Source organism: Neodiprion virginianus, chromosome 2 (genome assembly GCF_021901495.1).
Source record: "Neodiprion virginianus isolate iyNeoVirg1 chromosome 2, iyNeoVirg1.1, whole genome shotgun sequence".
NCBI classification, from domain to species: domain Eukaryota; kingdom Metazoa; phylum Arthropoda; class Insecta; order Hymenoptera; family Diprionidae; genus Neodiprion; species Neodiprion virginianus.
Genome location: NC_060878.1, coordinates 29,235,759 through 29,261,338, shown reverse-complemented (window position 1 = coordinate 29,261,338; position 25,580 = coordinate 29,235,759). Strand labels below are relative to the sequence as shown.

The 25,580-nt window shown below is 39.6% G+C and overlaps 1 protein-coding gene across 3 annotated transcripts; it reads right to left on the bottom strand.

The window, feature by feature from the left end:
- Positions 1-4,474: 4,474 nt before the first annotated feature.
- LOC124296987 (zinc finger protein 768) lies at positions 4,475-23,852 on the bottom strand. 3 transcript variants are annotated; one of them, XM_046747516.1, is made up of 4 exons: positions 23,027-23,851; positions 14,316-14,490; positions 11,186-12,337; positions 4,475-7,183 (listed from the first exon to the last, which is right to left on the bottom strand). In XM_046747516.1, the coding sequence occupies exons 2-4, from the start codon at positions 14,401-14,403 to the stop codon at positions 6,120-6,122; spliced, it is 2,304 nt and encodes a 767-aa protein (XP_046603472.1). In that variant the 5' UTR covers positions 14,404-14,490; positions 23,027-23,851; the 3' UTR covers positions 4,475-6,119. The 3 variants fall into 3 exon arrangements, with proteins under 3 accessions (XP_046603472.1, XP_046603471.1, XP_046603473.1); XM_046747515.1 differs by lacking the exon at positions 14,316-14,490 and having other exon boundaries at positions 23,027-23,852; XM_046747517.1 differs by lacking the exon at positions 14,316-14,490 and having other exon boundaries at positions 11,270-12,337; positions 23,027-23,852.
- Positions 23,853-25,580: the final 1,728 nt, after the last annotated feature.

Below are 25,580 nucleotides of genomic sequence, written 5' to 3'. Positions count from 1 at the left end.
CATCAATGTTCAATAAATGTGTATAATTGAAAGTGTATTATTCAAAATGTTCGACATCAAATGATAGACACAAATGATGATAAAAAGAAAAAAAAAAAAAAATAGGGGAAAAGGGAGAGGGTGGGCATAAAAAAAATATTCAACATAAACTTAACTGCTGCACTGTATGCAAAATACTTCTAAAAACTCTGTAATAATAATAATAGTAATGATACGTATGTATATAATATATAGAATTATACATAATTGTTCGAAGGAATAAAACAAGAATCTTTTTAAATGTATCTACAAATTGCCTAATTATATTTTCTTAATAATTTTGTAGAGTTTTTATGATAAAGGTACGTAATCATCACCGGATAACGGAATGAAAAATGCAAAATAAACAATAAACTAAGTAAAAAACAATCAATAATCTTTTCGAATCATAGCACACCATATATAAAGTACGGGTTCAGTGGCAGGATGAACGGAATTTCACGAAGAAAAAGAATTTTGACGCATAAAAAATTGAACATTAAGCACAAGATTACAAAGAAACGTCACGTTCTTACAATTTTCATGAATCTCCCGTTTTTTCACCGAAAAATGTTTTAACGATATACACTGGTCATTCCATACCAACTCGACCATCATCCGTATTAATACATGCTTTTTACATATCATTGGCCAAACTCTAAAACGCATCCACATTTTTGTCCAGACTGTGTTCGCGAATAATTTGATATTTACAAAAGTGTGATTGATACCAGTCGTCTGGTCATTTGAACGAATTCAAAATAATTTTTATTTTTTTTGGATTCCCATTACTATTGGACAGCAAGACAATATGTAAGATTTCTTCGATGTACTTGAATTGTATAAGTGTATAGCTAATAAATAGTATTTTTAGGAAGAATCGGTAAGCAAAAAATTGAGTTTTAGCAAGTAAAAGGAATCATTGCCGAAAAAATTAATACCACTGTTAAAATGGATCGATATTTTCGATCGATTACTTTCAAAAATACCATCAAATAACAATTCCTCCATTCATGATTACTCCGTTAACTAAACAGATTTTTTCTAAATTGGTCAAATTTTTATATAACGCTCTGATTTCGATATTTTCTTGAAAAAAATTACAATCGGCGGTTTTTTTTTACAGCTCAAAACGGGTTCAGAAGATGATACGCTAAAATGTGAGTGCATCATATAGTTGGAACAGTGATATGGAATAAAACAGGGATCATATCGGAGAAGCGGTCAGAATTAAACGTTAGCCCAATTGAAATGGGAAGTCCCATCTATACGTACGATAAATATGTAAATATTTTTTTTTCCGTAGACACGAATACGTTAATACAATGCAAGAGGAAGATACAACATATTTACGCATTGTTTGTGCGAAAACAATTCAGAACCAGTTTCATGAATTCATATACCCACAGGTAAATACCATATACGTAATGTGAAAGTCAGCGTTGAAGAAAAATTCAGGCGAATAATAAATAAACAGTTGGGAAAAGATTCGTCCAAGTTTTAATTGCATACCATTGATTATTATTGTTATTATTATCATTATTATTATTGTTGTTATTATTATTCGTTATTATTATCACTATTATCATTATTGTTATCATTATGAAAAATCTATAATAATATAGTATATTTGTATGCATACGTAAACGCCTTTCTCAATTTCTATTCTTTTCACTTGGAGCTGCGCCATTTCAATATTTTATTATCTCATGAAAAAGAATGTAAAGGAAGAAAATCGAAAATGGTAATAAAAATGTGAATGAATTTTTTCTTTCAAATATTGTTTCAAGAAAATCACCGGTACCACATCGTGTATAAATAGATGAATTTTACAAAATTTGACGAACGTATTGATATAATATGAAACAGAATTGGTGTACGTGTGATTAATTAGGTATAATGTACGAATGGTTTTTTAAACCTTGCCGAAAACTAGACGACTATAAAATAGTGTTCGGAGACTAAAGTTCCAATACCTGCGGGTCGAAAAACAACTAATCGCAAGCTTGATGATGTTCAAAGCGTTTCATTGCACCTTAGAATTTCCGACTGGGAAATGCGAAAAGGAAAGACTTTCAAAAAATCGAAACAAGAAACAAATGGTACGATATGTGTAAGAGTGTGATGCGTGAGAGTGAATTTCTCATTCGTCTGTCTGGATTTTTTTTTTTTTTTTCTAAATATGTAACTGGTCAAATTTATGTTACACGCATCTTCAAAAATCCGCAGAAGGCGAATTAAAGAGATGATTGAAAATACTTGCAACATTTATTACCGGATAATGCGTTACCGAAAAAAATACAAAAAATTTAATTCTGGACATTGCACCATGTAAAACTTTGTGTTGTTGCGGTATCTGGTTCGATACAACAGCGAATGTGTGTGTGTGTGTGTGTGTGTGTGTGTGTGTGTGTGTGTGTGTGTGTGTGTGTGTGTGTGTGTGTGCGCGCGCGCGCGCGCACATATGTACGTATGTAATGTATGTATGTATATGAAGAAAAAAGGATAGGCAAAAATGGAAAAAAAAATCGAAAAAGCCATGAACACGTAGATAACTAGATACCTATTATATTACATAAAAGAGTTGGATAAACCGTTACATTTTTTTCTTATTCAGGTTTTTTTTTTTTTTTGTTTTTTTCCTTCACGTATTTCAATTTCCAAGACACGCTATGTATATATATGTACGTGTTGAAGGCAGGGCACTGTGCCCCTCTCTTTTTCTTTGTGTGTACGACAGTAAAAATTTTTATACAGCCCGCAATAAGAATCTTAACAACCATGACGTTGTTTTTTGTTCATGGCTAATTCAGGAGTAGTAGGTGCGCGCTGGCAAAGTTTGAGTTTGAATCTGAGTCTGATCTCGCGCACGGTCCGTGAAAGTATTTTAACTACCAACTAATTTAGGAACACGTGTATGAATTTATGTGTGTGTGTACGTAAGTCGTACACGTGAATTGCAACTGCGCGGCAATTATAAATTCCGTTAAAATATACATAATACGTTAAATAATGCTGCAGCAGGCAAGGAATAAAAGAATTATAATATGAATGTAGGAGCAGACAAAAGAATAACGATAAACCCTGGTACGCATAAGATTTTGTTGCATCTTTTTGGTTCTTCGTAAATGATGTTTCATTTCGCGAGTGTCGGAGCATCCCTAGTCTGCTTACTTTCGTAATAGAATGGCACGAAAATGATCGATTTGTGAATATATATATATATATATATATATTAGATTGAAAGGTCCGCGAAAAAATTAGCTCGAAATGTACCGGCAAGCTATTATACATATAACATAGTCCCGGACCGTAAAAATCGAAAACTTAATTTTTCTCCGGGTAGCAGATCGTTCCGCGCAATTAGCATGCATGAAAAAATGTAAAATTCGTGTATGCATGCATATGTGTATATGTGAATGATGTATCTATGCACGTATGTATATGCCGACGTTACGTGTAGGAATTAATAGTTTTTTTTAAATAATTTAATAAGTCGTTTAGCGTGACAATGTTATATGACACGATTTAGTACTGTATCAGAATATCGATAATTGCGTATTCAATATTAACAATATACCTTTCTAAAATACGTTCAAATTACTGCCACGAGCAGCAATTCCGAGGCACTACGAACAGGCCACAACAAATATGGCCGCACAATTTTTTTTTTCTCTTCCATCCCCACATCTCTTCCTGAATTTATAAAGACTAAATAGAATGCCTATAATATAATTACAATAATATTAATGTTTATATGTATAATAATATATTTATATACATAAATATATAGGTATACATATATGTATTTCTATTCGTGTACATACGTATACATACATACATATATATATATACACACACACACATCCATATAGATATATGTGTATTATATATACATGTACTTATGCAATCGTATCTTTCACTATATAGAATAGGTAATATTATATATGTATAGATATATAGATCGTAATGTAATGTACAATAATTAGAGAGATCACACGTCTTATTATAGAAATTTAAAAGACTATCTCTAGTATATGTAAAACTTTTTAAGTATTGCCACAAAAATGTACGATTGATGATAATAATAATGATCATTGTTGTTGATAATATTATTATTGTTGTTTGTTGTTATTCTTGTTGTTGTTGTTGTTGTTGTTGTTGTTGTTGTTGTTATTATTATTATTATTATTATTACTACTACTACTACTACTGCTGCTGCTGCTGCTGCTACTGCTGCTACTGCCACTACTACTACTACTACACACACACACACACACACATACATATATACATACATACATATATATATATATATCTCAGAGATATATATATATATATATATATATATATATCTCTGAGATATATATATGTATATATCTGATGAGCGGACAACGAGGGCCCTCGACGTTGAGCTATAATTCTACACTTACGCGCTATGTGTCTCCTACTTACATTTTTTTTTTTTATTTATTTTGTATTCATTTATTATTTTTTTTTTTTTTCTTTCTTTTACTCTAAGATGTCTCAGCCTTCTTCCACGTTCCCTCCACATTCTGTTTTCCTATATCTTTACTTACTTATCAGCACCAATATGGTTTAAAACCAATCAAAATATCATTGTGTAGTTATTACATGTAGAATTATCTATCGTTATAAATACATATTCAAATGTTAAAATAGTATACTAGAATCATACCTTCGTTCAACGTCACTGTCATCATTATCATCATCATCATCGTCATAAACCTCTTCAAACACAACGTTCGCATTGGCGAGCCACGCAGCCACGTATGTTCTCATTTTCAGCCCACCGCCTTCCTCCTCTCTTTGATCTTTCTTTGTCTTTCTTGCTCCCTCTATATGTATATAACATCGTATTCTAATGTAGGTATTGTTCACGTTATTACATATTTACAAAGCATCCTCTTTCCAAGACTCACACATGCGTATTATGTATACTCAATTTGACTCCTCGATTCTTTAAAACATAGGCAAGTTAAATATTGTATCACAATCATTTCAGTCTGGTCATAAAATCGAACATCTTTAACTCGTTTTGGCAAAGAATGCGCTTTTCTTTCTCGCTTGGTTTAATTATGTATTATAGTATAATAATAATAATAGTAATGATAATAATAATAATAATAATAATAATATTATTATTATTAAGACAGCAACCTGCCTTAAAATCCGGGCACTGATAATAATTATTTAATCGACAAAAGGGAAAAAAGAAAAAGAAAAACAAAATGCTTATCACCGTGATATTAAGATGCGCGCGCCTTGGTAAACGTGCAGTTGCATTGGCGTACCGTCTCATACATATAGTACGGCCGAAGAAAAAGAAACAGAAAAAAAAGAGAAGAACACGGAAACTTGTCGAGAGATTCTTCGCGATTTGTTTGTTTGTTTGATTGCGTATACCTATATGTATAATCCATATAGTTATAATATGTATCTATCTGTACACACGTATACTGTAAGAGTAGTGCGGGCGGGCGAGTAGATGCGAGTTTATTCACGTTTCATTTCTGTTTCATTTTTTTTTCTTCTCTTCTTTCTTCATCTCCATCTTCATCATCATCTTCACCTTCATCTTCATATTTATCTTGAACTACGTCTTCATTCAACTTGATCATTAAAGGAAAAAAAATATATATAATTGGCGGACAAAGGGTCGCGGTCGAGGGGGGGGGGATTCCTAATAGTACTGATAATTATAGTAGCAACAACAATAATAATAATAATAATAATAATAATAATAACAATAATAATAATAATAGAAAACAAGTTCCACGTTCTAGTATATGTATCATATATAAATGCACTGTTAACGTCCGCGGGCATCGAGGAACCGTCGCCCCCGGGCGATGCGGCAACGGTTCAGCCACCGATCGCGACTGTGTTATATATATATATATATATATATATAATAATGATAATAATGTATACCCGATCCAGGGGCCGAAAAAAAATATGTATATATGCGTGTATGTATGTGGGTGTGGGTGTGGGTGTGGGTGTGGGTGTGGGTGTGTGTATGTACGTATGTATCGTTCCGCGCGCTAGTAAGTTGTTGCCGATTGATGGACGGTTAGTCACTGCGGTGGTATTCCGGACGGGGGTTTAAATTCACCTGTAACACCAGAAACACCATTTGCCTGTACCGGAAACTGGGCCGTAGAAACGGGGGGCTGATGGTTAAAGGCAGGGGCGTAACACTGGGGGAAATAAAGTTCCGGTTTAACGACGGTAGGCGTAAGACCACGAGGCCCCGCTGGACCAGCGCCCAAACCTCCCGCACCGCTCGAACTTGACGGTGGTTTTGTATCACCGCTCGAGTTTCGTCGCACTTTAGCAGCGTGGGGATTCATGTGGTTGTCGATGTGCTTCTTGACCTCGGGCTCGGTTGCGAAACGCCGCCTGCAGTTAGGCATAGGACAACAAAACGGCCTGTCACCCTGATGGGTGCGAGTGTGCTGATCCAGTATCGCCTTCTGGCGAAAATCCTTGCCGCACTGTTGGCACTTGTACGGTTTTTCACCGGTGTGAATGCGAACGTGCTGATTCAGTATCGTTCTCTGGCGAAAATTACGACCGCAGTATACGCAACCGTACGGTTTTTCGTTCGTATGGATACGAAGATGCTGGGTTAGGTGGGACTGTTGACGGAATCTCTTACCGCACTCCGGGCATGGGTAGGGCCTCGATTCGATGTGTATACAACCGTGCTGCAGCAGGGTCGACTTCTGCTTAAACTCCTTCTGGCAAATTGGGCATCTTACGTAGAGCGGCATGCCCGCCGAACGACCGTGTTGTATCACGTCGGGCAGGCATCCCTTGCTCGCCGCCCCCTGCTGCTTTATGTACTGCAGCGCACCAAAGCTGCTCGGACCTCCGGCACCGAAGACCGTGTGATTTCCTCCCTTCGGGTCCTTGAAGTAAGCGGGATACTGAATCGAGCTCGCGTCTGGTGCCGGGCTGAACGAACCCGAATCCCCAAAGTTTGACGCAACGTCTGCCCCCTTGCCGCCTCCGCCGCCGCCGCCTCCGCCGCCGCCGCCTCCGCCTCCCCCTCCTCCTTCCTCCGGGGGGAACGGCACGTCTTGGGGCCAGAGAGTCGGCGTCATTCCGTTTTTAAAGATTAGGTGTGGACTTACATCTGGAATTGATAACGATCATGTTAATTGCTATACCCGGTTACACCGATATGTCGTGGTTATTCCAGTACACGGTCTCTTCTCTGTAATCCATTGATTACGGTAGAGATATCGTGTACTTTTAATGCGTGTGCGCGCGTATGTACATGCCTATACGCATGTAAATACACACACATACCTATATATATATATATAGATAGTATAGTAAGGTATAGTATAAAGTCTAGGTTTCCTGTCGAATGCATACGTGTGTGCGACGTGTTATGTGAGTGTACCTGCCTACGTTTCGAATGATTTATCTTGCTTTGCACTGTATAGATTCATGCTAATACGGGTATAACCATTTTTATCGCAATGATTTTTATAATCGATGTATTACATGTATACACATATACGTATCAAGGCGTCGCGTATTTCGGAGTAGACACAAATTCGCGTAATTATATTACGGTACGTTCGTTATCTGTCACGATATACATATATAACAGTACGCGTTACACATATGCAATCGAGTATACGTGTAAGACAGATATGTGTTTGAAAAATTTAAGAGATTAACATCAGTCTCGAAACTTGAGTGAAAACTTTTTTTCTTTTCTCTCATTTCAAAGATCTCGTAAAGTCGTGTTCAGATTTTCTGAGTCTCTGAAATTCTAAACTTCGGTACAAATTTTGAGAGGGTTCATTGTCGTCTTATCATTTTTTTGCTTGCGTAACCGTTTGCAATAATTACGTAAAGAAATATCGTGCAACGTTAAAATAGAATCTCACAAAGTACAAATTTTGTGCTTTTTTCATTTACAAAAAAAAAAAAAAATACATGTATATACATTAGGGTGGTATTTATTTGGGAAGCGGAAAAATTTTCGTTGGACCCCCCCCCGGATCTGTTTGTCATTAAAAAAGCTATAAAGTTTCAAGCCGCTACGTCAATTGGAAGACATGCCTCAATAAACTTGAATTTTCCCATTCAGAAATAAATAAAAATTTATCCTCGGCATTGATGGACACCTGCCTGAACGAGTAAATGCAAAGAAATTCCGGTGAATAAGAAAATTTTTTTTGTCAAGTACTCATTGTTACGTAAAAATATAAACAAGTCAGGCCTTCCATTTTTTTTTTTTTTTTATCACGGTTCTTGATCAATTTTTCGTAAATAATATGACGCTGAATAGAAAAGAAATCTTGGTTGTGAATAATCAATATTTCTCAATGAATATTTGGAATTTGGTGAAAAATATTCAATTCCAAATATTCCAGCAGAATATTTTTGATCTACCCGAAAACCCACGACGAGTAATTTTTTTCTGATTGAATGAGAAAATTCACGCTCGTTGAGGCACGTGTTCCAGTTAACGTAGCGGCTTAAAATTTTACACTGAATTGTTATTTTTTTTTTTTTTTTAATGATTTGAAACAGATTTGAGGGGTGAAAAGTTTTCCCACCACCAAATAAAGACCACCCTGATATATACATGTATTTTAAAAACAAGTAATATATATATATATAGTTTTCAAAACAGAAATTGACGGATTCTCATCAGTTTTTGTGGCCAACTATGTCCCACATTTTTTGCTGTAGTAAATATTGACCGTCAATTTCTGGTTTGAAAACTACGATGAAATAGTACATTACGATACAAGTGCGAGGCGTGCACGCGTATCGTATACATTTTTTTTTTTTAACTTAGCTTGCAAAATTTAGTGTGGAAAGTAAATCATTCTCTACATTCGGTGCGCGAAGTAGTTGTTGTACTGAAAAATTACATTTTGTGCGGAAGCAAAAAATTTTTGATCAAACACCGTCTGGGTCCGATTGAAACTGGAAATGGGACAATCCCAGAAGTGAGGTGAAAAAAATTACATATAGACGTAATATGTATATAAATAAATAAATAAATAACTAGGAAAAAAGAACGATGCCGGTTTTTCTTGTAACAACTTATATCCTAAATAGTATTGTAGTAGATGTTTTCCGAAAATATCATGCCCCAAGTCTAACACACCAAATAAATAGAGGGAATAAGCGGTGTATCAAGTTCGGCGGGAATCTCTGACAGCCGGTGTAATTGCGACACAATTGTTTTTTGATGGTACGAGTTTTTTCACAGTGAACGCGTAAACTTGTGTAGGTATGTAGGTTAGGGTAGAGCAAAAAACATTATCATATTTAATTTTTCCATATCTTACCACAACCCAAATTCTCATTTTTTTTTTTTGTCAAACAATACAAGCAAATTTTCAAACGATTGCTAGACGAATGGTATTCATAAAAGTTACCTATCAACGGAACTATAGCATTGCAAAATAAAAATTTGACTTCGTTTTGACTACGACTCCCTCTCCTTCTTGTAAATTTTCAGATTTTCGATCTAACAAAATGAAATGTTTTGCGCGAAACTCATGTCCCAGCATTTGTTTAAAATTCTCAACGTTCATTCGAACGAGGGAATAATCGAGCTTATACCACAAGTTTTTCCAAAAATCAGTACGTACTGACGAATATGTAATTAAATTGTTGTCAAAGTTTTTCGAAAAAAAACTTGCCTGGTACGGGCTTCTTGAATATTTTCATGCAAAAAAACGTGGGAAACTTCAGAGACACGCATTTGCGTATTTACACGTACCCCGGGTAGATGGCAAAAAAATATAGAAATAAATAAAAATGCATATACTATGCATAAATACAGTTAACAAACGTTCAAATATTCAAATATTCAATTTGCTTTTCATAATTACAAACTTCTAGGTCTGTATGAGGAAATTATACAACTTTTTTCCAGCAGAAAAACGAAACAATGACCAACTTGAAGGTTATACGAAACGTATGAAATACGAAAGAAATTTTAAATTAGGCAATAAGAGAAAAAATATCAAAATGCCAAGAAAGATCAGCGATATTTTAAAACTTGGCAAATTGCGAATGACAACTCATCATTACGATACATGGTATATTTTTTGCCATCTTTATTCAGAGAAATAATGGAGAAAGAAATACGAGGTAAGGAAGCGAATGTATCGAAACTAAGAAACGAAGAAAGAACAAAAAAAAAAAAAATACGAAATTTGTTTGTCATAAATTGTGAACTTCGAGAAGAGTTGAAAAATTACTTTGCGTGACATTCAAATATTATTTGCCGGGAAAATTGTTTGAAGAATTAGTATTGTTAAACGAAACAGAACGAAGTACAGGAGCATTGGGTTGTGGTTCAAGTTGATGTAGTATAGAAAAAGTAAACATGTAGTGTTTTCAGGGCACCAGGCCAACATGTAGGTAACGTCCGGGTTATAGTCTGGCTAGAGTTTTGTTACGTGAATAGATAGGTAGATCAAACAAGAGACCTAGTAATCACTGTCTGATGATAGGCTGAGGTCCACCTCCTCCACCTTGACGGAAGGATCAATCTGAGGAGAGTGCGGAGGTCTGTTCGATATTAGTTGAGGTGATCGTAGGACGGGGGTGATGGTGAGACTCGGGAGGGCAGCGGATATGGCCTTGCAGAGGGCGTTTGAATAGGAATAGGATGATGGATTATGCAGGTTGTGATAAGGCGACGGTAATGGCGATGACACAGAGGTGGGAGGTTCCTCAATCTCACAGCTCACCAGCGCCCTCGCGTCCAACTCAACCGTTCTTACCCTCCGGCTGCCATTTTTTTTCTTTTTACCGAGCCCCGTTTTGTTACTACCGTATCCGTTCGGCAATCTAGCTCTACAAATCGAACCATCGAATCGGGACTGGACCTTACTGATCTGACAGAGGGCATTAGGAGGCTGGAGGTTGTCGGCGAGGAAGGACTCGGGTGGACAGGTCATGAATTCAGGGACATTAGAGTGTCGGTGAATGTAAGTGTCGTTGTGATCGTTTAAATCGTTGATGCAGTAATTGTTGTCAGTAGTGGTAATTTGATGGTAGTAAGAATCGTTGGGTGGTGATTGGTCAGTGTGGTTGTGGCGGTGGTGGACGCCCTCTGGGAGTCTGGGAGGCAGAGAGAAATGCTCGCCTTGGTGTGTGCGGACGTGCTGATTCAGGATCGCCTTCTGACGAAAGTGTTTTCCGCACTCCGGACATTGGTATGGCTTCTCACCCGAGTGGATGCGTAGATGCTGGTTGAGAATGGCCCGCTGGCGAAAAGTACGCTCGCAGTAAACGCACGCGTACGGCTTCTCGTTGGCGTGTATGCGTAGATGCTGGGTAAGATGGGATTGCTGCCTAAACCGCTTTCCGCACTCCGGACACCCGTACGGCCGACTGTCCGTATGAATCCTCTCGTGTTGCAACAGGGTAGACTTCTGCTTGAAATCTTTACCGCACGTCAAGCACTTGAACAATCTAAGATCACTGTTTGCACCCTTCGACGATTTTCCATTCTGCTGTACAATGTCCGGCAAACCCGTCGACGACATATTCGGACCTCCGGGACTCGTGTACTGGTGACCCTCCAAGCTTGCCCCGCCGTCGACAGCCTGACCAAGCGACGTCAGCATGACCCCCGGTTGCTTCAGATAATGCAGCGCTGAGAAACCCCCCGGTGTAAGCATGTGGGAAGGCATCGACGGCGACGGATGCGGCCTGCTTTCTTTGAAATAATGCTGTGGATATTGTTGCAAATCACCGCTACCAGGAAAACAGTCCCCGCGTTCAACCTCGTGGGGTGTGAGCTGCTGCTGAGGCGAGTGCCCCTGTTGTTGCTGCTGTTGCTGCTGCTGCTGCTGTTGCTGCTGCTGCTGCTGTTGTTGTTGTTGCTGTTGCTGTTGCTGTTGCTGCTGAACTTGTTGCTGAACCTGCTGCTGCGTCTGCTGCTGTTGAGGTGTAGTTTGGCTAGACTGGATGTCGTCATCGGATGGGGTGAGGGCCTGAGGCTCGGGAGGTGCCGAAGGGTACGGTGAGGGGACGGGGGAGGCTAGCGAGGGCGGAGGTCCACTCTCCCCCTCAACTGGAGGGCCGCAAGCCTGCTGCGGGCTACCGGACGAGGAGGAACCTTGCTGCTGCTGTTGCTGCTGTTGCTGCTGCTGTTGTTGCTGCTGCTGCTGCTGCTGCTGCTGTTGTTGCTGGGCGTACAATCCACCATCCTGGAGAGATCCCGGCCCTGGACCCCATTGCCCCTGGGCTCTCTCCATATTATCTTTGTACAACACGTATGGGGCGCCTGTGTCTGCAATCATACAAGGTAGACACGATATTGTGCGTCGTTCGGTATGTATTTTCAATCTTACTGATACACGTGTACCAATATACAGAAAGAAATATTGAGTAAAAATAACCATCGCGCGTCAATTACTTGAAAATGAATCAGCATTGTACAAATGCACAGAATCGGTAAATAAAACATTTTTTTCGATTAATAATTTCACACGAAGGCGCCTGTGCTTCAAGTGAGTTTACATACCATTGAATTGGATAAATAAAAATGTCGAATTGAAATTACTGTACGGTCATAGTAGAATAGACTATATTGCCTACACTCCAATTAGCATATATATGTATTATAAATGACACAAACGAATTTCAACCAAATCAAATTACGCTGACATATTTTATGACGGTTCATTTCTTTCAGTCTATCTATTTATCAGACACTTGTAAAATTAGGGCCAAGAAAATGAAATTTCAACGGGTGGGATTGAAGGGTAATAAAAATCAAGCTTCTGGAAGTCAATCCAGTTAAATATCGCGCCAGTGTAATTTCCTTTCCGTATGCTTCATACACGCATGTCTGTTACATCGAGGTTATTCGCATGTCAATTCAAATCACATACACGTACAGAGAGGGTCTCCTTACGGGGGCTTTTTGCACTCTCATCGAAGACCAATTCGTGGCGGTTAACGCAAGATACGGTGTCACTTCAAGTGGGTCAAAAGGCCCCCTCGCGAGATATCTTTCAGAATATGTATACATATTCATATTGTTATATGTATTATAAATATATTTGTAATTGAACGCCAGCCGACGAAGAGAAAAATTTAACGAGCGTTTTCAAATTTTTAACGAATACTCCTAGTATACACTCTCTGTCGGCGCCAAAATGTATAAGATCTACTGGAATATCTTTCATCCTCGCATCTCGGAGAAGCTTGGAACGTATTGTATACATACCTATGTATGTATAGAGAAGTTTATAACAACATACATATAACCATGCGATTGACACGGACGAACGGACGTTACTATCGTAACCCAGGGAGTCTGGTCCCGCTTGTGCAGATGTACGCTACATAAATGTATAAGTGAATATGCGTGAAAAATTGCGAAATCTTCGACTCCCACTCTCTCTCTCTCTCTCTCTCTCTTTCTCTCTCTCTATGCGTATACACATGGCTGCTGCTGCCGATGAAGCGCGGATACGAAGCAGCAGCCGCCGGAGAATTCAGGGGCGTTTACTCGCGTGGCAAAATCATTTCCAATGACATTTAAAATTTTTCGACACCGCGCTTATAATTCACCTGTTACTCGTTATGCCTCGGGTATTTCGTAACATCCTGTACATTTATATGTATACACACACACAATTCATCGCACAGGTAGGCCATAGGTATAAGCATACGTATAGTCAGTTTTAACGACCAAGCTTATACCAGACGTATAAAGCGTAGTCATGTATACCCTTGAATATACTGTGCACACACATTGTCATATCAACGTTGCTGCACACGCAGGATAACCTGTACAACATACTTCAGAACGTTATATATGTATATGTATATATACATATACGTATACATATATATATATATATATATATATATATATATATATTGTACATATATACATAAATACCATGTCGTAAAGGAATGAAAAAAGTAAAACAGAAAAAAAAAATAAAAGTAAAAAACGAAAAATAAAATAACGTGACGGAACGGAACGTGATTCGACCCGATATTATTGTACTTGATGGGTTGATGGAGGGGGTTGGAGTTCTCGTTTATGGATGATGCACGTGGTTTACGGAGAATGGAAAAGGGTGCTGCTGCAGGTGTTTTACGATGGTATACAGTGGGTGGTATATGCGACGCGAAGATTTGCCGAAGACGACACACACGTAGAGATAACGATGATGCGGTGTATTGCGGGTGGTTGGGTGGTGCAGGGTACGTATGCAGAGAGGGAGGATACGATGTTGATGTGAGCTTACCCTGTGAGATGCAGTACATGATCTGGCGGGGCACCTTGAGTCCGGCCGCGAGGCAAGCCGCGAACGAGGCGGAGAAGTTTAGAGCCATTCTCGCTTCCCGTCCTCCTCATCCGTAGCTCCCTCCCTCGTCCTCTTCTACTATCCCTAGCTACCCCGCCCGCCCCAATGATCTAGCCTGCGGACAAACATTACACACGGTCAATCCACTTCCTGGCTCTCTCTCTCATTTACCTATTTCGCGTACTTATTTATTTCACGCGGCGATGACGACGCGACGACGACGACGACGACGCGGAACGAGAATCACGTCCCTCCCGTTTTACATACATATTATATCTATAATACGCGTATATTATACATCTCTCTATACCTACATATATGCATATGTTTTTAGGTATACATTTTGTGTACACTTTACGCTATTTGCCTGTCTACCTATGCAACAAAATTTTTTTCATTTTTTCTTTCCTCGTATAGTATCACGTACGTATATTCTCGACTTTGATATTATACCCATAGACATGTGTGTATGATGTACGTATACATGCGTCTATTAATATTCATGGCGGTACTATTTCGTCACTCGCCGCTCGATTCCGCCGCTCACACTTTTATCGTATTGGCATATCTCGTCCGGTATACCCCGGTATATCATCTTGGCAATATTTCGTACGAAATACGGATTCGGTACTGTTCAATATATTCTTTGTTTCTACCACTTTTTTCACCTAATTTTTCTCCAAAAGGATCAGATTTTTTTAAAGCTCTTATTAAATTCGTATGAGCAGAATCTACCGACAATCAATGACCGGAACAACAATTATCATTGGAAAATTATTGAACAAGTATTTGAGCTTTATTTGCAATATGACACGTTTGTTGAAAGACTTTCGAACACCTACGACTAGCATTATAATCCCTGCCTAGCATTATAATCGATGAAATTCATTTTCTTCCGCCAGAAAACGTCCTTCACAGTCCATGCCGTGTGAACGGAGAGAATCGATATTGGAAAAATGATGATTCGATCGCCAGGGATATTCGAATTTTAATAAACCATAATTGAGTTTCCAAATTTCGTATTGAATATGACCATAATTTTTTAGGAATAACCCTCAAAAGGAAAATATCACGAAAATATACAGATTGTTTTGTTGGAATTTCATCAGCTTGTAGGATGGAGACGTTTCTCGTAATTAGAAAAGAAACAGACAGTAAAAATCAAAGTACAGCGTCAATACAGTCGGAAATGTTTCGGAGTTTCGGAGTTAATGACAACCCAACCAATCTTTGAAGAGAAGAAAAATTCACCCATCGCTGCAGTATAATTTTTTATGACCACAATCTTTACTTTGTGATGAATTCTCTAAAATGAATGATCATGTTCCCGTTTTTAGGAGGGGGGGATATCTAATATACCAAGTTTTCCAGAAGAAAAATACTTGAAAAAGTCCTCATATTATACGGTATAAACTTTATGAATATTACTTAATCTGCACGGGTACCTTTCCAAACAATCGCCCCATATGCGTTCGCTAGAACAATAAATAGAGTTTCGCATTCTTCGCATCGAGTAATATGCGGTAATAATTTCTCTCGTGCTCGTAAATAAAGATTCGATGTGCAGCAAGAAAATTCACGTGATTAAAAAGGCACGTTTTAACGTGGATGAATCACTTCGATAGCTTAGCCGTCGTGGATATCTTTACACTACATATGCGCGGGGCGATGAACACTATATAAATATTTTATCAGAAGATTTTGAAATGAAGGAAGGTGGAGGTAGGTACGTGTGTACATCCGATTGTCAACTATCCTAGTTTTACTCTCTAAATTTTAATCAATACAATATAAGTACAGAACTGGAAAAATTCAGTGAATATATACTGACGCTTCAGTGACTTATCACTAACACTCCACTGGTATTCGGTCTAAATACACTGATTTTATCCAGTTTTGTACTTATAACTGATTCATATTTAGAGAAGTACGGTGAATTCCAAGCAATATTTGATATTAATGAATGCCAAAAAACTTCGCCGAATGATTTACGCTCAAGTTTACTGCGCCTGATGTTCAAGCCGATAACTATAAATGATAAAGAGAAACAGGGTGAGCGAAAGCAAGAGATGGGGGAGGGGAGAGAGAGAGAATGCATCAATTAACATTGACAAGTTATACTTCATTCTCTGTTATTATTCACTCCGTCGACAGCAAACGAGGCGTCGTCGGTCAAGTCGAGTGAAGAATGATTCGCAGCAGAAGGGCGATTAGCATTTGTCCGGTATAATGGTGATATTTTCTTCGGATACAACCTACGACACCCGCCAAATTTGATGAAGAAAATGTAGTAGAATGAAAGGGAAAAAAAAACGAAGAAAAAACAAATAATTCGAAGCACTCGGCGATGAGTGAACGAATAAGAAGATGATCGTGGTCTGTGCAGTACGAAGAATATGTTTTAAAAACGAGGAACTTGGGCCGAATTTGATAACGTGATGTATATAACCTCTGACACAAGGAAGCCTTGAGATCACCAATAATTATGATAACGAAAAATATCCTGATTATAAAATCCAACGTCGTCTTAATAAACGCGAGGCTGTGTAATAACTTTGAATTTTTAAGTTGTTAAAATACACCGCATGAACAAGGTTTAAAATATATTTATACGTATGTGAGTATAAGTTAGGTTAGAATTTTTCTCTTGACCGTGATTTTAAAAATTAATGTTAATATAAACCGACTTACGTCTGACCCCCACCACCGGTAATTTTATTTATTTTTAAGTGTGGTGTAGTGTGTACTAAAAAAATCAACTTTCACTGTTTTCCAAATATTTTGAACCACAGGTTCAATTGTCACTGCTTCCAAAAACACAAAATCCAATTTTAGAGCGAATACAGAGATTTTAGAGTTTTACATTTATCTCCGAAATTCCTTCTTAAAAAGCGAAAATTTTGAGACCAAGATGAAAGTGGGCAAGGTTTTGGTTTAAATGCTGCGGGCGAATCAAGTAATAAAAAATTGAATAAAATAGAAATGAATATAAATTTAAAAAATACAAACTTATGTTTTATTCGACTATTCTCACTTTGTTTCGCCTGTAGCGTCTGAACCAAAAGGTCGCCCACTTCACCTTGGATTCAAAGTTTTACTATTTTAACAAAGAATTTGGCAAGAAAAATTTGAAGACAATCGATTGAGTCTAATCAATTCGATAATCGGGTTTTCGTATTTTTCAGAGTAATAAAATCGAACCCGCGGTCCAAAAAATCTACAACACTACAAAAAAAAAAAAAAAAACACCGCTTTTTTTCTGCATACTCTACGCCATACTTAAGTATAATAAAAAAATCGCCGATAGCGAAGGCCCGAGGTGGGACGATTTAGGGTGGAATGCCTCATATATAAATAAATATGATACAATTTCGGTTAGAACGAGTTTTTCACTCGCGACACGCCATCGCCATCGCCACCGCCATCCATCGCGCGCCTCTCGCCTCTCCTCACACATGCATACAATGCTGCGGTGTACGGAATTTTTCAGTAAAACACACATACTCGGCTATCTACATCGATAAAATAGATAAGGAAATACGACGGGCTATTAATTGGGTTTCTTTTTTTCTTTTTTTTTTTTCAACAAAAGCTTCTCGCTCGGCGTCGCCGCCGCCGTCAACGTCGACGGTGTAACGTGCATCGGTGCCTACGCGCAGCGACGGATGAACGAATTAGCGAAGGCCCAGGGGCCTTCCTCGCTCTGCTAAGCCTGGATACCGAGGCCCCCCCGAATTGAATGTGTTTTATACTTTCAGTCAGAGTTGCGCCGCAGTTATCGCGGCGTGTTCGGCGTTAGTCATTCGAGTGTTCTCTCGTCCTTGGGACCTCGAGTGAGTGTCACGCTTGCAATAACTCGACGAACCCGCGCGCTGCCCTCCGCGCTTTGTATTGTTCCTTTACATACCTACATCCCGAATTATTATACCCATTTTTTCACATCCACACCACACAACGATTAATCTTTTTGCATTTATATACGTTATAGTATACATATATGTATTGTATATTATAACGTAACTACGGGGTGTTAGGTGTGTTACTATTATATATTTATCACAAACACTGCATCTGCGACAAAATTATTCAATTTCAAATAAACGAATACACGTACAGGTTATTCGGAGCTGAGACTGCATACGTTATACGTGTACTATTATATGTACATTAAGGCTGTGCGCGGACGTCGATTCAATGACACACAAGTAATTCGTTTCTACATTATGTCGTACAGCTTTGTTGAATCGACGCTTCGTTGCTACCACGCCGTCCCTCCATTTTTTTTTTTTTTTTTATATAGATATTCGTACATCAATCTTTGAGCGCGAGGTGTACCCAACGTGGAAAAATTTTCATTGTTAATGTCAAATTGCCCGACGAAGCTTAAACATCACACATGATTGGGCTAACTATCGCGGTACGCACACAGATCTGCCGTAAAGGCCGGCGACCGTCGTTACGTCGCCAGTTTCACATTGTTATAAACGCATTTGAGATACACTTTGAATGCCGGAATAAGGGGGCGGGAATGAAACTGAATATCGTGCCGCAATCGCGTTGCCGTCTCGATGCAAGGTGGTAGAAAGAACAAGATGAAAATACCTGTAACTATAATATTTGCCGAGTTGGTTTGACCGTGAGTTGATGGCGGCTTCGCGCCGCTAGACGGGAGAAGAAAAAAAAAAAAATAATACTCTCGAAGCTTGATTCAGATATTTCGAATCTGTCCCCCGGGGTATAGAATGGAAGAAATTGTTTTAGATGCGGTTCGTTGAACTCTCTGAAAGAACACAGGAAGTTTGCATTTCTCTAATCTTAACCTGGCCGCTGTAATCCTGGATATTTTTAACGCGCGTTCTGAACACGAATTCAGTTTAGCTGCTTCTTCTTCTCCTTCTTCTTCTCTTAATTTTTTCTCTTTCTTTTCTGTCCTCTCTTCGCTCTTTGTCTATTCTTTTTCTTGTTTTTTCTTCTTCTCCACGTTGTGTCGTGATCGGGTATCAACTCCCAAGCCTTTCTATTATGTCACAAAATAATAATACCTACTACCAACCTACCTACTTACCTACCTAACAACTACCCAACTACCACCGACTATAGGCGCCCAGACCTTGACTTATCAACGAACAATATAATAATGCTCGCTCGCCAACTACTGTACACGTCACGAGATCTTATAGATCCCGAAGATTGTTGCCAGTCACGTTTTCACACGAATTTGTAACCACGAAATTTCGCTACAAATTCTACATCCAACCGCGATGTAACAACCTTAAAGTAACAACGATTATTCTTCATGTTTTCGAATATGTTCGTAAATTTCTATCGACTTTCGAAAATTTAACATCGCCATTCGAAACGTCAAAATCCTTTCGTGTGTCTAATAAGTTTGCCAAGATTTTTAAAAGAAATAAGCGAGGTACGTAGTCCTCAGAAAAGAGATTCGACCCACGAAGAAAATTGTGTAGCGTTCAGGAGCCGCGATTGAAGTGAGCTGCTGGTGAGCAAAAAGCGGCAACGGCCGTTGAAAACGGTGACCTGCTCGATTTCTCCGTAACCGTAAATCCGATCGGCTTGAAATTTTTACGACATTTACACGCCATTGCCAGTTCACCTTCTATGAAAGGGATTTTTAATACGATATTTCGTTTTCAGTCTACATTGTATGTTTCAACGTAAGGTGTCTAAAATTCATAAAAATATCGTCAGCAACAGCGGATAACTTTTGTTTTTTTTTTAGATATATACAAATATCGAATAAAACGAATTTACGATTCGCAAAGAATTCCGATAGTAGTAAGAAAAATATATTTCTTTGTTCGAAAAATCGAAGTGTATATATATATAAGAGAAATTTTTTTTTTTAATTTCTTACCGCAATTATCGCCATATCGGAATAATTAAAAAAATCAAGACAGTTTTCAAGGCTATTCATAGTCGTATACCCCCCTTGACAACGAACGGAGCTCTGGGCGCGATAATTGCAAGGCTGATTGTGAGTTTATCGTACAGCATAGACCAGTCGGTTGGCAAGCCAACTGAACGAACGAACGAACCAACGATTCCAGCTAGCGCATACACCTATAATATATCCCAAGGCAAGATCAGTGGCGTGGATCGCTAAATCCCGAACACGTATAACGGTATACCGAATGTCTGAATGTGGCCCCAGATTCACTATTGTGGCTGACCGTAACAGCGCTCCATAGATCTTTTATGCCTTTCTAAATTTATTGCTTGAAAAATCTGACCGAACGCTTTGGAAGTCCCGCGCTGCGCGCGCTAAATATCCCAAAGCCGACTGCACGAGCGTATATCTCTGCAGCAGCAAGAGCAGCACAGCCTTCTGGGTAGCCGGAAATCGCCCGGCCAGCGGATCCTTTCTTACGCCTCAACCCTTTTTCCCTCTCCATTCATTGTTCTTATTTTTTATGTAAAAGATGGACGAATAAAAATTGTCAAACTTATCTGCATACTATAGGTATGTGCGCTGCGTGCAACGACGGCATACAAATATTTAAAAACACATATTTGTTTTACACGATTGGTGCCACAAGCCACCCCGTCTATAACTAGTTGGTAGATAAAAAGCACATATTTAAAGAAAAATGCGCGTGTATCCTTCTTATCCTTAATGCAAGTGGAAACGGTGGATAATTACGGTGTGGTCAACGTGTTATCTGTTGCAGCCGGTCTCAACTTCCGAAGCAATTATCTCTTTAGCTATGCTCTAGAATCGAGGATCTGTAATATTACACGTTACACGTTCTTCCGCGAGTACGAATGTATGCGATCGTGATGGAATCAAGTGCGACGGTTGTTGAGGCTGTAATTAAGGTTACGAACATCGCCTCCCGCAGAGAAGCGCCTATGAAGAGATCAGGGTGATCTCCCGCCAGTCCCTCTTATTCCTCCAACCCAACGGATTACAAGTACATGATATCAGCGTGCAACGGTAATCGCGCAAGTTGTAACGCAAATTAGTGCGTGCACGTGGGGAGATCGATTAACGGTTCGCCGAAGGTGAATGTCGCGGGAAGAGGATGCGTCTTTTCTTTTCCGCAAGAACCACATTTCACTTATCTCTCTCTGAACCGAGGACAAGATTCATAATTGACCGCCTACATCGATGCTCGACGCGTGGCGGGAATTTCAATTCTCACGTTATAAAACGGCCTTCGAAAATTGTCACAGTTGTTCAACGGAATGGACAAACACTATCGACAACAAATGATCCGGAAATAGTTGACGTCGGCCGGGAAATTCGACCAAGTCATTACCCATTTAACGATAAAAAATTAAATTTGATAACGATAAAAATGAATAACACGTTCTAACTTGAGAATCGTCACATTTCGACGCCTCTACGTAAACCCCGCGAAAACAAAGAGGAGATAGGTAAATTGTAGAGAAAAACAATTGTCGTCACCCAATGCAGTAGATTGTTATGTAGTTACCGATTTGACAGAGTTTCGGACAGTCGATACCTGTATCCAAATCACAAAAACGACCACGTGGGTGCCGGTGTGAATAATAATAAAAAAATAATAATAATAAAATAAAATAAATTAGGAAGAAAAGAAAACAGAAATTGTACGCAAGTATAAAACGCTTGTAAGAAAAAGAGTATACATAAGCGTAAAGACAACGATAAAATAGTAGATATCGGTAAATAATTTGAAGATGAAAGTAATATCGCTCAACTTTTTTTCAATGTGTGTGTATGTACATTCAACAATACAAGAGGATACGATATCGCCGCCGAGTAACAATACTTTTACGATTTGTTTTCATGGCGCGAACGAAATCCGGTGCGCCTGCGCGTCCGATTTTCGTAGCTGGGTATTTTTAAAGATTTTCCGCGGGGGTTTAGGGTTAAGCGGGCGGGTCGCGTGTCGCGTGCATAAACCCGTTGCATCTTGCGTCTCTGCTCTTGGCCTTAGCTCTCTTGTGGCTCGGCCGTTAAATTGATAAAGAGTGAAGATGGAATACGAGGAGGTCGATTGTTGTCAACGGCTCGTCGGTATCATGTGGCCACACCGTTGTCACACCAGAGGCTGACTGCCGTGCACCGCACCACGCGCAATATATTAATTACGCTATATTCGCCTACGATGATATTATATACCCAAGTGTGAATTCTTATGTTATACCTTACGCACGACCGCCGCATGGAACATTTAACATGTTGGAGCAAAGTGCTCGGTAGGATTTTTCACTGACGCAACGCAACGAAACTGAGACGAACTAGGCGAACGGAAAAAAAAAAACGTAATAAAATTGAATAAAAATGAACAAAATCGAGATGAAATTTACGGAATGTAAGAAGGATTAAATGGAGTTGAGAAGAAGAAAAAATAAATAAACGTTCGTTTCAACCAAGGATCGGATGGTCACTCTGTTTTTGCTCGCGTTTTAGCAACTTGATAATGATTATTATCGGCGATAGGTAGTTATGAGAAGAGAGAGAACGAAGAAGAAAAAAAAACTTAACAACGATGACGATAATAATAATAACAATGATAATGACAAGAATAATAATAATAGTAATAGTAATAATAATAATAACAATAACTCTCGTGCAGACGCACGTACGGTGTAAAATTAAATCAAACTATACGTAATGGTGAATAAAAACATTTTACACTTACCGGAATTGTAATATTCCTTAAAGTAACGAGTTGCCGCACGCTGGACAATAGAATAATACAGGTTCACATATGACGTAGACTCATTTCGGCTGGAGAGCGCCATTTACACCAAACTTAAACTCTCATTAACTTCTTATTTACGTACGCGTTTACGTGTATGTGTGTATGTGTATATATACATATGCATATACGTGTATATCCATATGTACCTGGGCGCGTGTATGTGTGTTCGTACGTATATATACGTATCCGCGTACGTGGGTATTTGTGTATTTCTGTACGTTCTTGCGTGTGCTCTGCGTGTATGTGTGTCTTACTGTGTGTCTGTGTGTGTGCGTGTGTGTGCGTGCGTGTGGTTGGATTATTTACTGGTTTATACGTTTTATTAGATACGTTGCGCGTTCCCGATCGCTTACGCAGCGTTGTATTTGCATTTCGCGATTTACGAAAGAAAGAGATAGAGAGATAGAGAAAGAGAGAGTGAGAGAGATTGAGATAGAGAGTGAGATCGAGACAGAGAGTGAGACAGAGAGAAGTTGGTTAGTTAGTTATATATATACGTATATAATACGTATATGTTTGTGTACGTGTGCGTGCGCGTGTGTGTGTATGTGTATATATATATATATATTCCCCGACGACAACGGCAGAATTCTCTCCACTCTCCACTCTCCACACTTCACAACTCTTTTCGTTTAACCCGAAGTCACGAACCACCCGGCAGACAAAACTTGGTTGACTCGGGCTAGCACCGAGTTGAGTAGAGGTAGAGTCGCCGAGACTGAGACGTTGCAACGTTGCCGCGCTTCCGTCGCCGGCATGCGATGGAGTGGGGATTTCAGGATTGGTTTGGTACGGCGGCGATGGATAGAGCGCGACGGGGCAGAGAGGCGTCGAGGCGTCGCGGAGAGGGGCGGCAGCCGTCGGCGGGCAGGGAGGGGGGATAACCGCGGGTCGACCGGTGGCGGAGAGGAGGTAGCGGTGGCGCGCGGCTGTCCGGTCCGCGAGCGCACGGGGTGGCGGGGGGAAGGAGGGGGATGTAGATGGCGCTCGCTTCGTCCTAGGGGAAATAGGAGAATCGGCGGCGGGCCGCTTGGTGGGGATCGAACGGCGTAGGGGCGGGAAGATGCCTCTCTCCCCTCGTATCTTCGCCGCGCAGAGCCGCTTCGTTCGCGTTCGGCCCCTCTATGCGCGAACCGCGATGCATCAGTCCAACTTAGAGCGGGAGAGTTTCTACCTACCTACCAACCTACCTACCTACCTACCTACCTATCTACGTACCTCTATCTACCTCTATCCGTATACATATATCCACTCTTTACTCTTCTACGTACGAGATTACATTGCCCGAACCAAATCAATATCACTCCACCGAAAAAAAACACGGGGGCAGAGAGAGGGAAGGAGAAAAAGTGATGAGGAGAGGAGCGGAGCGGCGAGGAGTGAAGAGGAGAGGAGAGGAGCGGAGAGGAGAGGAAGGAGAGCAAAAAATGAGGAGAAATAAAATTCCCTCGTTAACGGTTGAACATTTCCGAATTTGTATCGCGCCTCGTTGTTTTTACATTCAACATTCGTTACGTATTATGGGGTACCATGTTATATTTTCATGTTACAGGGAGGATAACAATAAGTTGTTTTATGCAGGTATCCCGTCGCACCTATGCTCGCGAATAATAAGATACCTCCCTTCCTCGGCGATGTACTTATAATTAATATTTAATTCGGTTCCTTTTCGGCATATACATAGGTAATAGGTATGTATATCGCTTCGCGAATCGCGTCCGCCCGATACTTCGGCACGTTTTTGACCCTTCGTTGCGCGGGCGTAGTCGAAAATTCAGGGACGAGAGTCAGGTTCTCATAACACAATTGATTGTGTTTTTCTTTTTCTCCTTTTTTTTCCACTCTTTTCCGCTTGAACGACCGTTCGACGGTATGGTCTGACGGTCATATTCATTGCTAAAAAGTACCGAAATTGTACTAAATAATATTATCTCAACCCGACAAATAAATGGTATCAACCTTACGTATGGAAGGGAAGCTGGAAAAAGAAATCGGGGAATTTCAAATCTGCGTATTCACGGCCTTGCACTGTATGCGCTGTTCCGTGAATTTCGTATTATCAGCTTCACTTTCGAATTCTAAAAGTTTTGAAAAATCGAAGGGTGTGTTTTATTTTTTTTTTTTTTTATATCAAACGAGTTCAACATATCGCACACGTCCATTCCTGTTCACACATTTCCCAGACGTATACGCACACACAGCGCCCAATGGAGGGTTAAATTCCTGTTACCACGCAGCCCGGAGAAGATATACCTACTCACCGCACGTGTATAACCCACTGTGTAGGTACAGCGGGGTGCGGTGCGGTGGGTACACGGTACGTATTATGTACAAGGGGATGCCTCGTTCTCGCTCGACCCTCGTTTGACAGATTTTATCTAAACTCCGAACCACTAAAGTCTCAATCATCCGTAGAAATGCATCCATCGGTGCCCCGTGCACGTCTCGGAAGACTGATGAGTCGCCGCTCCGCAGCTATTCTCGATATAAA

What these genes read in the sequence shown, in the direction of transcription:
- LOC124296987 (XM_046747515.1), bottom strand. Translation starts at nt 23,129, where the DNA reads ATGGCGCTCTCCAGCCGAAATGAGTCTACGTCATATGTGAACCTGTAT. An exon ending in TAAGGAATATTACAATTCCG is followed by an intron (nt 12,338 to 23,026) that starts GTAAGTGTAAAA and finishes GTATGATTGCAG; the next exon opens with ACACAGGCGCCCCATACGTG. An exon ending in GCACGTCCGCACACACCAAG is followed by an intron (nt 7,184 to 11,185) that starts GCGAGCATTTCT and finishes TATCAATTCCAG; the next exon opens with ATGTAAGTCCACACCTAATC.